The sequence below is a fragment of the Lissotriton vulgaris genome, chromosome 3_1, assembly GCF_964263255.1.
Source record: "Lissotriton vulgaris chromosome 3_1, aLisVul1.2, whole genome shotgun sequence".
NCBI classification, from domain to species: domain Eukaryota; kingdom Metazoa; phylum Chordata; class Amphibia; order Caudata; family Salamandridae; genus Lissotriton; species Lissotriton vulgaris.
In genome coordinates, this window is record NC_141689.1 from 1,512,511,433 (window position 1) to 1,512,528,488 (window position 17,056).

General features: G+C 45.3%; 1 protein-coding gene across 1 annotated transcript in view; it reads left to right on the forward strand.

Moving 5' to 3' along the window:
- Window positions 1–17,056, forward strand: part of COQ2 (coenzyme Q2, polyprenyltransferase) — a 407,280-nt gene that overhangs the window by 84,862 nt on the left and 305,362 nt on the right. The window contains exon 3 of the mRNA XM_086961980.1: window positions 15,720–15,886. Within this exon, the coding sequence (XP_086818106.1) occupies window positions 15,720–15,886 (167 nt within the window). The remainder of the gene's footprint in view (window positions 1–15,719; window positions 15,887–17,056) is intronic.

Below are 17,056 nucleotides of genomic sequence, written 5' to 3' on the forward strand. Positions count from 1 at the left end.
TTGGCGCTGTGGATTGGGGTCCCTGGAACCAATTAAAGCTCAGCGAGGGAGCCAGTATGCTCCGCAGGGGATGTGGTCCCCGCCGCGCACAGCCTTACAAATGGTGTTCCCTGGAAGGGCTCTACATGGCATATATATGCCTTCCGAAGGCTCTTCACGAGGTAGGAGGCAAAGTAACACAAAGCTCCACCCAAGAAAAGGTTGAGAAAGGAAGATGTGCCCTCACTGCTGATTGCAAAGTGAGGAGGTCGGCTCGCTTCAAGCAGATACAGCAGGTCGCATCTTCCCTTGGGTGGGAATGATCGCCTAACAATGCCAGTTGGGGAGGTGCTGAAGGCAGCGAGCGCCGCACACCGGTAAGGGGTGGTCCAGTGGTCTAAACACAATCAAGAAATGTAATAATAGCTCTGGCAAAGCTATAAAGAAAGTGACAGAAACACTCATTTTGAAATGTTAAGAAACTGTAAAACTCAGTGATGAAAATACGAAGATGTACTTATCTTGACTGAGCAGCAAGAGGGCTTGTTGTTCCACCCAGTGTTGCCTCAACTTCCAGTACATCGCAGCCCTCTGGATCTCAAAGCAATCAAGTTGGCTAGAGTACCTGGGCCATCTAATAAGCCTAAAAAATGCATCGGTAGCATGCGATTAGTTCCTGACATCCTTTTTCTCTTGTCTGGCCACACCAGGTCTGAGAGCTAGCTATTCAACTCTTTAAAAAATAAACGCAGCAAGCATACTGATAAGACCAAAAAATAATAGAGCAGTCTTAGGAGGATTACCATCTTCAATTTTTGCCTCCCTGCCCCTTTTAAAAATGAGCAGATGAGCGGATCCCAGTCACCGCTCTACCTAGATTACCTCCTATTAGTTGCTTGTCCAACCTATAAATATATAGCCAAAGATATTTACAAGTCTATGCCAATCATGCTAGATGCATGACAAAGCCCACTGGATGGGCCTCTGCGTCCGTAGCATGTATCAGAATGAGCCACAACTTACCCCAATTAGTCCTTAAGTCTCATACATCCCAAATCATAACAGGCGCTCCATCACCCGCCAAAACTGGTGTCCAGGACTTACAAGTAGAGTATGGCCACATACGGCAAGAATATATGCAATAGCTGGATTCCCCGATCATCGGCCCTCTTCTGACACATGCAAGCCAATGGGTCCATTGCCAGTGCAAATGGTAATGGGGAACTCAGACACCTGTTGAAATCATATGCGAACTCACTTAGTCCAATAAAACAATTTTTTTCTCTTTATTCAGGTAATCTTTAACAAGGACAGCATACAGCCAACACATTTCCTTCCCTGTAGGAACTTCGTCAGGGCTGCAATGATCACAAAGAAACAGACATTTTACAAACTACATATATAACTTCCATAAATAAGGACACATGTGATACAACAGATCCACATTTCAAACAAGAAATGACCCAACACAAAAAATACAAAAAGAAAGAGTCATTCTTTTGCACATAACAAAGTGCACATGTGTATAAGAAACAACATACATCACATTACATTACATTACATTTAAAAGACCAACAATATAGAACAAGCATTTGCAATGCAATAGGTCTCGCATTAGGAAAGTTTGAGCTATTGGTATTTTAAATTATAAATATTTTATTTGTGTTGGTTTTGAAAATAGCGAAATTAATAGCTTTGTCATTTACAATGCCAATGGTTTTAACTTTCGCAAATGTGACACCTATAGCATTTGTAATGCAATATGTGTTGTATTTACGTGACTTAGATGTATTGATATTACAAATAACAATGGTGTTTAATTTATTAAAATAATTAATACTTAAATAAAAGTTATTGTAATGTATAATGGCAATAGCTTCAACTTTTGTAAATAACTTTTGTGAAGATTATGTTCAGTGTATTTTATTGTGACGAAAATACAAGAACAGAAGTGAAATATTAAATATCTTTTTGTGACTTTTGTAATAAAGCTTGAAACATTGAGAGAACTTATTTGAACCAGTTGTTGTTGAATGGTTGCACAGATTGATGCTGTGGTGGCGCTGAGTGATGCTGTGGTGTTCAGTAATGCTGTGGTAGCGCATAGTGATGTTGTGGTGCCCCGGAGTGATTCTGTGGTGATGCAATACATAGATAGACTGAGGGCGATAGATAGATAGAGGGAGGGCGATAGATAGATAGAGGGAGGGCGATAGATAGATAGAGGGAGGGCGATAGATAGATAGAGGGAGGGCGATAGATAGAGGGAGGGCGATAGATAGAGGGAGGGCGATAGATAGAGGGAGGGCGATAGATAGATAGAGGGAGGGAGATAGATAGATAGAGAGTGAGGGAGATAGATAGATAGAGAGTGAGGGTGATAGATAGATAGAGAGTGAGGGTGATAGATAGATAGAGAGTGAGGGTGATAGATAGATAGATAGAGAGTGAGGGTGATAGATAGATCGATAGAGAGTGAGGGTGATAGATAGAGAGTGAGGGCGATAGATAGAGAGTGAGGGCGATAGATAGAGAGTGAGGGCGATAGATAGAGAGTGAGGGCGATAGATAGAGAGTGAGGGCGATAGAGAGTGAGGGCGATAGAGAGTGAGGGAGATAGATAGAGAGTGAGGGCGATAGATAGAGAGTGAGGGCGATAGATAGAGAGTGAGGGCGATAGATAGAGAGTGAGGGCGATAGATAGAGAGTGAGGGCGATAGATAGAGAGTGAGGGCGATAGATAGAGAGTGAAGGCGATAGATAGAGAGTGAGGGCGATAGATAGATAGATAGATAGATAGATAGATACATAGATAGAGTGATGGCGATAGACAGATAGAGTGAAGGCGATAGACAGATAGAGTGATGGCGATAGACAGATAGAGTGATGGCGATAGACAGATAGAGTGATGGCGATAGACAGATAGAGTGAGGGTGATAGACAGATAGAGAGATAGAGAGAGAGATAGATAGATAGATAGGTGTGGTGTGGTGTGTAGATATTCTTGGAAATGGTTGATTTGAATGTTTAGTCTTACTCGATTGTAAACCAATAACATTTATTTTTAGGCAATTACATGCGAGATCACTTTTTTCTCAAATGTTTACTTTCCTTACGGGTAATAAATAATGCACGTCTGAACAAAAACTTAAAACACTAGAGTGATAAGCTATTGGTACAGCTCTGACTTCTACCACGCCTCTTGACGACATCATGGCGCTTGTTAACGTAAACCGATGAAATAACCTAGTAATGCTCGTCTACGTATACCGCGGGAACCAGAGTGCTCTCTTTAAGTAAATGTCTTACATCACAAGCCCTCTGTGTGTTCGCTTGCGTGCCGGGCCTAACATTTCTCTCGGTAGGTGAGTAAACCGAGCGAGAGCTGAGGCGCACACCTTGCTGCTAGCTCGAACCAGCGCTTGGTATTTCGAAGATGACGGAAGCTGCGCTATAAAATTCTGCCACGCGCTTTTTAGCGGATTAATTTACACTTACCGACCTGTGAAAACATAAGCGTGTTTTCAGAAAAACAAACCGTGATGCTATGTGTGTGCGTGCACGCGTTTGTGTTCTTCTTCTGTGTCTGCTACTATACAAGAGAAACTACTTTGGACGTCTGGATGTGTCCGGTTTCTTAGGGAATAGGGGGAGGACGAGTTAGTGGCGTCATTTAGGGCTCAGTCTGTGGCCCTGTTTAATGCCATGTTGTGGAAGTCTGAGTCAGCGCTATCGGTCCTGCTACTTTTATCCTGTCTGTATTTGCTGCACAAGAGGTAACATCGTGACGAGGATTTGCAACGACAGCACAGTCCTTGTACTAAATGGGTTAAAAATTTGTTAGGGTATGGACAGGGATGGTTTTTAATCCGTGCTTTCAGTGGGATTAAAAGGGAGGGGGCTCTGAAAAGGCCGTCGTCTGAAAAGCGTAGTTAGGACGCCTTTGCAAGAGGTAACCTTTGTAATGAAGTGCGTACCTTAAACCGTGCCCTAAAATACTGTGCTTGGCACAGCATGTCACGTGACCAGTATTTGGGTGCTTCTCTGAGTTTTCTGCTACTGCATCCAGAGGAGAGTGAACAGATTTTAACAAGCACATTAATAAATTGAATTTGCAGTCTCCTCCCCCCAAAACAGTCTTGCACGATTTATTTTCAGGGTGGTTTTATATAGCGCGAAGTCCACTTGAAGGTAGCAGTGATTTAAATGAGCACCAGTTGCATTCCCGACGGACACAGAATGACAGCATGTTTGAGTCTCCCACCAGACTCGAACCCCGTTTCTTAGCGTGAAAGTTAGCCGCCCTATCCATTACGCCACAGAAGACCAGAACTGCAGTGAGCATAGCTGAGCACGCCATGCATGGGCTGCAGGCAACCGCAGCTACTGCTCGCCCAGGGGTTCGCTGTATTACTGTGCTAGCACTCAGCCTCCGGTTCACAGGGCATGTATGCTTCTTGCCCGAAGTTCGGCGCCAATGTTGGTGCTTCAGTAAGCATGCAGCTTGTGCGAGAGCTCTGAGTATTAGTAGGACGGGTAGTGGCACCGAGGATGCCGGAGCCGGCGCTGAGAGTATGACGGGTCAAGTTAAAAAAGCACGCCATGGCCAGCAGCTGTAACGCTGGTGAGCCTATGAGGCAGGGGCGGCTGTCCCTGAGTAGCGCGGAAGAGTCGGACCCGGCTAGAGAGTGGTGGAGCAAGGCGTCGGGTGAAGGCAGGAAGCTGGCAGATGTGCCAGAGGCAGCAGTGCACAATCTTCCTCTGAGAATCCGAGCAGCAAAGAAAAACCCACAGTAGGGTGGGCTCCGACTCCTCTGTGCACGTCAACAGGGTGGTCGCTACTTCATGGGGACGTGCTGGTATCCGGGACGCTGTCTCCCCCTGCGCTTAGCAATGCCTCTGCGGCCGCCGACGCTCGGCTCCTCTCCACCGGCCACACGCACGAGTAACGAGTAAAAACGAAACTGAAACATACAAGCCGCGCGATGTGAGCTGTCTACGGTAGAAGCTCACGGGCGTGAACAAATCCCAAGGCGCGCGTCGACACGCGCGACCCAAGGCGCGTGTCGGAATCAGAATCTGCCATGCTTCGCAATGCTGCGCGTGGCCATCTCTTGTCTCCACTCGTTGTCGGCTGAGCCGACGACTATAGTCTCGCGGCGAGAGCGCGCTTTCGCCAGGGCGAGACCTAAAAATCAGACAAAAGGAGACCGGATTTGTTTAACTGTGGAGGAAAATTAAGCCAGCTCAAATAAATGCTGACCATTTCACAAAAATACTGGACATTTAACCCAACTGAGGTTCTGAGGAAGCACAATCTAGGTTTTAAGGTGATACTTTCAAAGAGTCACATCAGCCTAGGAGAAGGTAAAAAGCGATTACTGGACCACAATGGGCAATGTGGTACATAAAAAGTTATACCGGACAGCTAATGAAACCGTTAGGTGTAAATAAATAAAGTTACAGTGAGATCACGCTATAGAGAAGCATCTGATGCAGGAGCTGCCATAATTTGCACATGCTTTCAGGGTCTATGATATATGGACTGGTGTCTCCTCTGACAGCTGAATCTCAGACCCCAAAGAAGTCTGCTCATTAAACAATCAAGTATAGTGGTACCCACTTTCCTCACAATGGCCATAAAGGTCAGACAATATTCATCAATATGTACAGCAATTTGAAATGGGGTAGCCAAGTCCCCGTAAGAAGTTATTGGCATTTCTTGTAAATAACTTTATTGCTACTTATTAAGGTAATATAAGGAACAGTGAGCAAGAAGAAAGCACAAGCGCGGTCAAACCCTAAGAAAACAATACACAAGGTGGTACCCACAGTCTTTACCAGCCTGCTGTGACACTAGAAACCCTACTTCGATCCTGTCCAGCAACAAAGCTACAAACAAGACCTCAAATTGTCACATTGTCATTTACAGGTTGACTCGGAGACAGCAAATCATGAATAAACTCAAATTCATAAATAGCAAGCAAAGGGGTGCAACAGCAAACCTCTCGTAAAAAAACCAAGGGTACCAACTGCGCTGCAAGATGAAAGGGCATGCAGGTAGAACATGAGCTACCTCCCCCGCACCCTTACACGTACACGTACAAAATCGCTTCCCTTTGCACAACATACTCACTTTAAACGCACAGATTAACTACTGCAATAAAGTAACAACCATGTTAGGAGGTTGATGCAATCTTTTGTTTACATCGCCCATCCCTGATGAAAAGCCATTGTAACCACAGAGCTGCATTAAGAGTCATTGCAAGGCAGGTTTGGAGTGCGCATTTCAACGGCAACTTTATTTTCCCCACCTCTCCAAACAGCCCGGAAATGCTATCTTATTACATATTAGCCCTTTCTCGAAGCGACACGGTTTCACAACAGGCAAGGCCAGATTCCTGAAGCACGGAGAAGGAATGTGGATATTCCTGCCTTTTGAAGAGACACTGGTTTGACCCGTCCTGCGGCAGCGACAACATATGTAGCGAGTTCCAATCATGGTCGCTGTACTTATAGGCTGAACTTCGGAACATTTTACAAACATTCAAAAACGTGTAATGCTCTAGGAGCAACTTATTTTAACTATTCCTCTAGTATTAGGAAACACAACGACCCCATAACAGGAATAATACTTTATTATACTATTTTACGCCAAGAACTGGTACACTAAAACAACGATGACAACTACCTCAATTGAGCTACACAAGTGAATATTTTGTTAAGTGGAGGTTTTAGCCACGCAAGGGTCTTTAATCTTATCTTGTATAGGAACGCAGTAAGGAAATAATATAAAAGAAAGGCGCAGAGATCTACTCGTGAAAAAGCTGCAGTAAAGGGTGTGTGTGTCATCTGTCTTGTCGTGTAACGAACTTATCAAAGGACATTATGAAATGCAGAAATTAAAACGCTGAGCCTTGGACCACGGAAATAATCGCACGTTCTTTCCTGCGTTTTTAAAGCCTCTGAATCAAATAAAGAAACAAGCAAACTGGTGGCCCTCATCTTTAGGCATCTGCCCCACACCCACACAATCTGCTCGGAACCTAGGCGTAATTTTTGACACCCGGCTCTCCATGGAACTGCAGGTGAATAGGACAGTGGCCACCTGTTGGGGTGTCATCAGGATTCTGAAAAGAATCGCGTACTACCTTTCCCCACAGGCACGAAAACAGGTTGTGATCGCCCTCGTTGGCTCAAGGCGTGATTACTGTAATTCACTCTATGCCGGGGCCAACAAGGGCCTTCTTCAACGCCTGCAGGTTGTGCAAAATGCCACGGCGCGCTTCGTTCTGGCCTTGCCGTGGATGTCCTCTGCGACCTCGGCAAGGAAGAATCTCCATTGGCTGCCTATCCCTTTCAGAGTCTCTTTTAAACTTCTCTGTCTTACTTATAGCGCCCTGAGGGCAGGCCCGACTGATGCCTTGGGTTCCTTGCTCTCTAGGTATGTTCCTACCAGATGTCTTCGCTCGCTAGAGCTTAATCAACTGGTAGTCCCACGCGCTAGGATGGCAAGATGGGGGAGCAAGGCCTTCTCCATCCTTGCACCTCAACTTTGGAACACTCTTCCCTTGGAGATCAAACTACAGCCCTCACTTGATCTTTTCAAGAAAGCTCTGAAAACTTGGTGTTTTACCAAAGCCTATCAGTGAGCTCGTGTCTCTGTTTGCCCGCAGCTAATTTTTGAGTTAGGCGCCTTGAAGCCCACTGGGCATAGTAGCGCGTAGACAAATCTCATTTCATTCATTCATTCATTCATTCATTCACCACCGCAGCCCGGCTTCAACAGGAAGCCAGGCAACTTTTGTTGGGACGGGGGCGGGGCCGGACACGCGACCGGAGCTTCCCAGGAGGCAGGCTGCAGTGCCTGGCGCATGGCTCCGGTGCAGAGAGAGGAGAGCCCTGCGTGCAGCCGGCGTCCGCCCGGGAAGCCAAGGAGCGGAGTGCCGGTGTCCCTGTGCCCGTTGACGTCGGAGTGAGCAGCCCCGGAGCGGGACCTGGCTGGGCACGTTGTCTCCCCGGAAGAGTCCTGCGGAGTAGAAGTCCCGGTGAGTGGGGCTCCGTGCTTGCGTGTCTGTGTGTATGCTGGGGGGTGGGGGGCGGCAGCGTGTGTATGTATGTATGTGTGTGTGTGTGTGTGTGTGTGTGTGTGTGTGTGTGTGTGCGTGCGCGCGCCTGTGTGTGTGTGCGTGCATGCAGAGGGGTGGGGGCTGGCTGTGTCTGTGTGTGAGCAGGGGCTGTGACTTACTCTACGCAAGCGCGGCTCAGACGCGCGCTCCCGCGGTCAAAACTGAGACTGCAAAAGTGCGCGTCTGAGTCGTGTCCACATTCCTAAATACTGGCCACATTAGGTCTGAAGCAGACACTCTCAATGCTCACGCATTGAGAGTAGGTCTGCTCGACCTAAAAATCATTAAAACAAAACTTTATTTAGCATACAAATTTAAAAAGGTGATTACACACAGTTAAAAACCGAGTATATAATTTATATAGATAGCTAGCAGATAATAAAAAGGAAGAGAAAAGACCAAGCAGGAGAAGGAAAAAACAAGAACAATTGTAGTCAAGGATAAGGATCATATAATATTTCCAAAGGGTACCCCCAAAAAGGGCTCCTTAATTATTTAATAGTAATCAAGCTAAAATAAGAAGATAGATTGCAGCCCTGCCGAAGTTCCTACAGGGAACGAAACGCGTTGGCTGTATGCTGTCCTTGTTAAAGATTACCTGAATAAAGAGAAAAAATTGTTTTATTGGACTAAGTGAGTTCGCGTATGATTTCAACAAGTGCACCTTCCACCTTTCGACAAACATTTTGACCTGATTAGCACCCTGGGACGACGGGTGCGGGAAGTGTGTTGCCCCAAATTTAAAGACTGTTTATGGTACATGTGTTCTGGTTGTGCTGGACCTTGGTTGGTCGTTCTGTTCTTTATTTTTCAACTCAGACACCTGTGTCTTGTTCCTCTATAGATTCACCACAAGGCCGAGAACACCAAGCCCTTTCTAGCTCTTGCCTTATGAGCAAAATGCAATTACTGAACCTATTTCAGAAAGCCTTCCCCTAGCTCGTTTTTTCGTAGGTATGGCCAGATCAGGGAGTCAAATAACTTTTCAATATCAAGAGACACAACCATTGGAGTTCAATGATCAATGGCGACCTGGTCCAAGACATTAAACAGCCTTCTGAGGTTCATATGTGTTTGTCAATTTGGAATGAACCCATTTTGATCAGGGAATATGAGCGTTACCATCAGGGACATGAAGCGATTGAACTGGGTGGTCCGCGCGGTAAACCTACTTGGTTACTGCTCGAGATCCACGGGGCATCTCGAGCAGTAACCAAGTAGGTTTACCGCGAGACGAACAGAAGCCGCAAGTGACGGACACTTGCCGTCTTGGATGTTCAGATGCCCTTGAAGCGGTAGTTACCGCCTCAAGTGTTTTTCTCCTGAATGAAGAAAAGACACACCCTTTTACACTAGATCGCAATTTTGCGGTTTTCCAATTGAACGAGGGCAGGGCGCACCTTAGCGTGTGCGGACCACCCAGTTCAATCACCACGGTCCTGACGAAAACCTAAGAATCTTTTCAATGGTTGAAACATGTAGACCTTATTATAAATTTTTCTTGTAATACTCACATAGCACACTACGCTATTTTTAACGCATTACACATTTTGAGACACCAAAGCCTACCTAATTAGGCACGGTGCCACACTGTTTTTATAGGGGTCCGAGCACTCAAGAATAAAGTCTTGAAGTGAGTAGTTTTGGCCCTTTTTAACACACTTGTCACTGTAATTTTTATGCACATATAAAAGAAAAAGAAACCCGCTCCACTGTAATCAGGTGTCGCAGCACACCCTGTGGGCACTCGGCCTATGGGGTGGGACCCCGATGATGAAGCATGTCACCAACTAGGTTGGTGAGTGAGGGGTCTTCTAGTAGGACATGCACTGTCCGGTAACAGGTTGGGACATACTGTGCTGACCTGAGCTTTAAGCTCTAGAAACAGAGAATTTTCTCTTTTTTTCCTAGGGAGACACCACACATTACCACCTTGTATGCTTCTGAGAGTACAGAATGATCAGCGTCAGACCTCTCATCCTCTCTAAAGAAATTATGTTTGGAGGTGCCTAACTTAGTGCGAAAGCCCAGGTATAACAGAGCATGTACCCTTAATCTCCATGTGGGGATGCATAATCGAATTCCAGTCAGACCCAATGTGAGGAACAAGGGGTTGTGATCTGGGAGTGTGCAACATAAATATTCAGAGTGTTCAGCCCCATAGCGTATTTTTAGTCTGGTCTAGAACATATCTAGCCCAGTGTATACCACGTGCACCAGGGCGGTATAAGAGAACTCGATGGAGCTTTTACCAGTCCCCACTGTTTTGTCCACTCCATTGATTGTTGACAAGACACCCTGCATACCGCCCCTTGAAGTGGCAGAGTAGATCTGTCTCTGTACACATCCATTACTGTTTTGTAATCCTTGCCTAGAACGCAATGTGCGCCCTCCAGGTACTGGGTCTAATTCATGTTGGGGGCATACAAGTGTGTTGGTGCTAACCGATCGCCGTGCATTGCTCGTAACAATGTCTCATACCACCCCATTAGATCAGTATGTGTGCTCTCACCTCATATGCAACACCAGGGGAAATCCATACCAGAATGCCTCTTGCAAACATAGAATACGTGGTGCAGTATAACCGACCTCCCACTTAATTCGCTATTTCTGTATTTCTGTAATTCTGTTTGAACTAAATGTGTTTTCTGTATGAAGGAGCTGTGCATCTTCCTCTGCTGCAAATGCTTAATGACCCTATGACGTTAACATGGCATACCCAATCCCCACATTTTCAACTTAATGCAGTTATTCTGTGTCCCCATGTGTTAGTTTTAACCCACTCTATCATGCAGCAGTCCATGGCTAACTACCACTGCTCGTTACATACAAGTGGCCCCATTTTATTGACCACACTCTGGTAATATGGAGACTCCTATTACTTCTGCCTCCTTAGCTCCCAGCTACCTATCCATTTGTCCCAGCTGAGGTTTGAGTAACTACCTCACCACTCTGTATTAACAAGCTCAGTGATTGGAATATCCCATGCTTCACTGGCAGCATCAAGCACACAAGAGAAAACGAAGGGGATACAAAAATATAAAACAAAAGAAACATCAGTATGCAGACAAGTATACTAGCCTGGTCAATTTAATATCACAGCTATCACCCTCTATCACCTCGCCCAGAACTTCCCACCCCCCCATTTCTGAACATATCACTTAAGCCATCTCATACTACCCACACACGCCTATGTACTCAAGACTGCGCACTCATACTAGTACCTCACATTGATCTTACTATCAACAAAGAAAGTGTCCCAGTACAGAATCAGGTGGGAAGTTTGGTTCTCATCAGGGTCAGATGTGAACCATGAGCCCTTGGCTCCTGCAGGAGAAACACCCCTCTGCACCTCCATGATCTAAGGTGCCCTTGGTAGTCAGAAGTAGATAAGCAGCAAGTCCTGTAGCTAGGATCGTCTTCAACCAAACACGCTTGTTCTTCCGCTGCCTAACCTTCGTTATTCTGGTGCTCACTTTATTTTTGCCATCCGCCGGCGTTGTGTAATCTCCTGGGTCATGTAATCTCCATGAAATCAGAAGGACAGGAGATGCCTTAGATCTCTAGTCAGGATATAGCATCATCCGGGGAAGCAAAGATATGCATTTTGCCCTTTGTTATTACCCTGAGCCTCATGGGGAACAGCGAAACAATACTGTGTCCAAAGGCATTTTATAACGTGTAGATAACCTCTGCTTTGCCAGTGTATCAAACTCATAAAATTCAGGAGTATCTGCGCCCAAGAGTTCTCATAATCCTATGAACCATGCTTATATGCCTTAGCAAGGATTCAATCTCGGCTGCATTTGTTCAGGCGTTTTTCGATAAGTGGATAGTGGGCGTTAATGGCGACTGTACTCACCTGGTGCTCTTTGTGCATGTTCTATCACAAAATGTTGTAGGGATGTTCCCTTGAATACATGCTGTTACTATCACTGCACAACAAACTCATCTGCCCGAGGGCCCTCCTACTTCCCAGGTACCCCTATGCTGTGCACGTTATTTCTGCAAGGTTACTATTAGACCTTGCATGTTTGGTGCAGTTTCCTCTGACTTTTTGCTTCCAGACCTCCAGTTTTTGTTGACTTTGTTTTTGCTGGCCTTATGATTCTGTGCACTTTACCACTGCTTACCAGCGCTAAAGTGCTTGTGCTCTTTCCCTAAAATGTGGTAACATTGCCTTATCCACAAATGGCATATTTAATTTACTTATAAATCCCTAGTAATGTACACTACATGTGCCCAGGGCCTGTAAATTAAATGCTACTAGTGGGCTGCAGCACCGGTTGTGCCACCCACTTAAGTAGCCCTTTAAACATCTCTCAGCCCTGCCATTACAGAGCCTGTGTGTGCAGTTTACACTGCCATGTCAGCCTCCTGGCAAGTTAAACCTCTTGCCAGGGCCAAACCTTCGTTTTTAATAAATATAAGTCCCCTATAAGGTAGGCCATGGACAGCCTAAGGGCAGGGTACAGTGTATTTAAAATGTAGGGCGTGTACTTTTAAGTTTTACCTGTCTTGGTAATTAAAAACTCTTACATTTATTTTTCCCTATTTCTAGGCCTATATTTCCCATAGGATAACATTGGGATTGCCTTATTAATTTTACAAGAATAATTTCCGAATGAGAAGGTATAATTGATTCAAGTTTGTTTTTTCTGGAGTCACAATCAAAAATCACAACTTCTGGTGAAGTTGGATTTTAAATTGTAATTCTGAAAATGGTACTTTTAGAAAGTTTGCATTTTCATGCATTAGCCATTTGATGTATGCAGCCTGTCTCTGATCACATGTCTGTGGTAGTTGACAGTTGGGCTTTGTGTATTCCTCCTAGACAGCTAGACACAATGGGAACTTAGGTGTGATGTGATGGGCCATCCTGGCAGGGTAGGAGGGAGGAGTTGGGCACAGCCTCACTTGCACTTCAATAGGTTGTGTCCTGTCTACACACAGAGAGCTGCTTAAATGTAAATGTAAATGTAAATGTACATGTATTTATATAGCGCAAATCACCGACCGAGGTCGGTATCTAAGCGCTTGCTTAGGGAACCCGTCCTGGTATTCCCCTGTGAGATAACCCCGGCAGGTTATCCACAAGGTGAAAGCCAGGCATCCCGCCGCGAGGGGCCGTTGTGGAGATTAAGCAAGCTATTGCCCAGAGTCGCAGAGTGTGAACCCGTGAGTCGAGAAGGCACCGGAGCGAGAATTATCGAGTCCGTGGAATTTTTTAGCCCAAGACCCGCCGAGGCGGGGAATTGAACCCTGGTCCAGGGCCGATCTCAGCTTCCGGGTCTGCCGCCTCTAACCCCTGAGCCACACTTCTCCACTTAACCCTCTGTAGTGAGCCTGGAGGCAGGGCAGGAAGGGCAGGGATAATGTGCACTTCTCCCTCACTTTAAAGGCATCACTGGGTATAAGTACTGGACCTCAGACCACACCACATCTGGACCTGTGACCACTCTGCTAGGAAGAACTACTGCTGTGCTGCTGAAAGGACTGCCACTCTGCTGGACTGCTGCTTTCTGGACTCCTTCCTGCTTTGCTATGTTGCCCTGCTGCCTGCTGTTATCTCTTGCTTGGGTTTGAAGGACTGGGCCTGCATCACTTGAACCCATAGTGACTCCAAAGGAGAGCTGGCTGGTCTCCTGATCTGAACTCTCAGGCTCAAAAAGGCTTACAACCATCCTGCTCCTGCGCCTGGACTCTGCAATCTGTGAGTCTGCCCTGCCAAGTGGTGCCACTGCACTCCTGGACCCTTGGAAGTGTGCCCCCAGCAGAACCAATACATCCTCTGCTGCGGGAACAGAACCAGCGCATCGCCTTCAGAACTGGTGCATCCTTTGGTGCTGGAGCGCAATCGCTGCATTGCCTTCGGAACCTCTGCATCGCCTTCGGAACTGACGCATCACCGCTGCTGTATGGAGAAAATCGACGCATCTCCTCTACTGCGAGGAGAAGATCGACGCATTCCCTCTGCTGCGGGGATCAATATTGATGCATCGTTTCGCTGCACCCCGCATCTTTGATGTTGCCACAACCTGGATCAAGGTACCTTTATTCAGTGGGCCTCACTGGGTCTCTGTATGCGACCTCAGCTCCATCGCCGTTGGCCTGAACTTTTGACTTTGTCTTAGTCCAGGGGGCAAAGATATTGCAAGTAGGTACCTACTGCTTCTAACCGCTACTTTACAGCTATTCTTTAAAAAAAAGAAATATTTCAAGTTCTACCTACTGGATTTTTGTCATGTTGGTCTTTTTTTATTAATTAGATTACAAGCTACGTTTGTGGTCTGGAATCTTTTTGTGTGGTGTCTTCACTGTTTTACAGTTTGAAGTGTTGCACAAATACTTTACTCATTGCCTCTTAAGTTAAGCCTGACTACTCTGTGCTAAGCTACCAGAGAGTGAGCACAGGTTAATTTAGGGTGTGTTTGTGACTTACCATGACTAGGATTATGGTTACTGCTTGACCTGGGCTGGTACCCCAGTCACTCAGGAACCCAATTTCTAACAGTCACCGTTCTTCGTATTCCTTTCTGCATTGTAACTCCTTTACTTACAGAGCCATGGCTCTGACCTGAGTTTGCATTTCTAGCACCGTGGGTTTTGGGGATGCTAAAATTAATTTGTTGCTATTGACCATTTCAGCGAATTTTTTAAAGATCAGCACACAGGATCCCCACGTCATTCACCACACTAGCTATCTTTCCTTTCAGTCTGGTCTTGGTATCCATTATTGTTTTCAAAATGTCATCAAATCTGCCCTTCAAAGAGGGGGTTCCAGGAATCTAAATCAGTCAGTGCCTGGCAGGACCTGGTCGCAAGCACTAACCACAACCCACTCCAAATGATGAAGACCTTACCAACTCTCTGGTCTTTTGAATAGACTTGAATTCTTTCACATCTAGGATATCTTTGATGACTTTATAGGACTCTAACACAAGACATCACTATTTTGGATTGTCAATCCAAATTGTAGAAAATATGATTTTATGACTGATTGTGTAATTACATTGAATTCTTACACAGTTTTATTGTTTTAGTGATTTTTTGTGAAAATGTATCTAGTCCTAAGTAATGGAAAATGAACAGCAAACTCATACTGAAATAAAGGTAGGATGTACAAAGGGGTTTGAACTCTTAACCTTACAGTTAGCAAAATCACAGAGTTTGCACTCTTTTTCTATTGTAATAACCCCATTTTGTGTTTCAGAATGTTTTTTTCTTCAAAATTGCATAATGAGGTTACTGACTCATACTGAATTGCAGTTTGGAAGGATAGTGTAAGGGCTGTTCCTTCCAAACTTCGATTATTTATTAATGGTTTTCAACTGTAATTTCAGCCGCAGGCTATTTGTCTGTTACAGACTCCCAAGTTGGGGTTCTAATCGATTTTGAAAAGGGAAGTGTCCCCTTTAGACTCATTTCTCTTTGTGAATTGGGGTAACAGCCTTGTGTGAAGTAGGCCTTGGTCCCGGGGAACTCTGGCAACAAATCGGGTCCATATTAAAGTTACCGAAGACGTGTTATTTAGTATTATTTGGGTTTATATCTTTTATCTCTGTTATCATAACAGTTTTGACCAATCTGTTGTGTGTCTTTCTATTGCAGGTACATGGCTTTTGTACTTACCTTGCACCTGGAGCATCGGCTTAGCAGCAGAATCTGGCTGCCTTCCTGACTTGGGCATGCTGGCACTTTTTGGCACTGGAGCTGTACTGATGCGTGGTGCCGGCTGTACCATCAATGACATGTGGGATCGAGACTATGACAAAAAGGTAGGCACTGCTTCTGTGGGTTCACGTCAGATAGAAGACAGAAGAATCTTTTTTCCTGTTTAGCTTGTGTGGGCTTTACACGTTTAGTGCAATCTTTACCATTGCTGATTTCTTTCATGTCAAAAGCCGCCATTGTTACCCTGTCCCTTTAAACCGACCCTCTCATAGGTGTTTTTCCTCCAACTTAACATGTATGCCTGGGTGTGGCATAAATGGGACTAGAGAACAAAAAGGAGACTCTGGTTTAACACCTTATACGCAATCAAAGCAGTTATTGGATAGTTAAAGCTGTTATTGGACTGGCCCTTAAACCTACGTTGCTGCTGAAAGCTCATTGTACATTCATGTTTTCGAATGTATGCAGGCATGCCGTACTTGTGGGCATACAAATCTGTTGCAAATACATTCACCTTGCTGTTTAGATCAGCTGCTCGGCTGAAAACGTCATTTTGGAAGAAACTAGCTGCTGATAAAAACATGTTTGCCCTTTGAGGCTCACATACTCTGTACTTTGTTCTTTCGTCAAACCCTTTGGCCCTTGTTCTGGCTAAACCCCAGATAACACATTGAATATCCTCTGCATTCTGAACCGTTGTTGGAGGTGGACGAGGGGTAACCATCGACCTTCTAAGTGGATAGGCATTGGGTTTGGTTCTCGTTGCTTTTTCGGAAAACTCAGATTCTTATTGTGATTCTCTGGTTTCTACTATTTTTTTGATGATTTTTTCCCCAGCTTTTTTCCATTGTATACGATTTGTAGCCCTTGTTGTTATAAGGATAAAATATTTGATCCTTTTCCCCCATCAGTTTCAATCTTTTGTAAACTTCGTCTTGCAGTATTTCTGCAGCATCTCAAACTTTCTTCTGTCCAGCTGCAGTTAATTTTAGCTTTTCGTTTGAATTAGTTTGGCATATGACACATTTCTCTTTCTTGAAGGAGTCTTCAAACTTTGTAGTTAGCAACACTCTGCCAGAACTCTGACAGATAATACACCACGAAAGTCCTCGTCCTCGGATCCACCCCCTCCACATGGGATGCCACCTGGTGACCCCCTCGTTCTCGGCAACCCTCCCACACCCATGGACCACGCCAGCAACATCGGCATCATACTCAACTCCTCCCTCACCATGAACCGACAGATCAAAGCCATATCTTCCACGTGCTTCAAT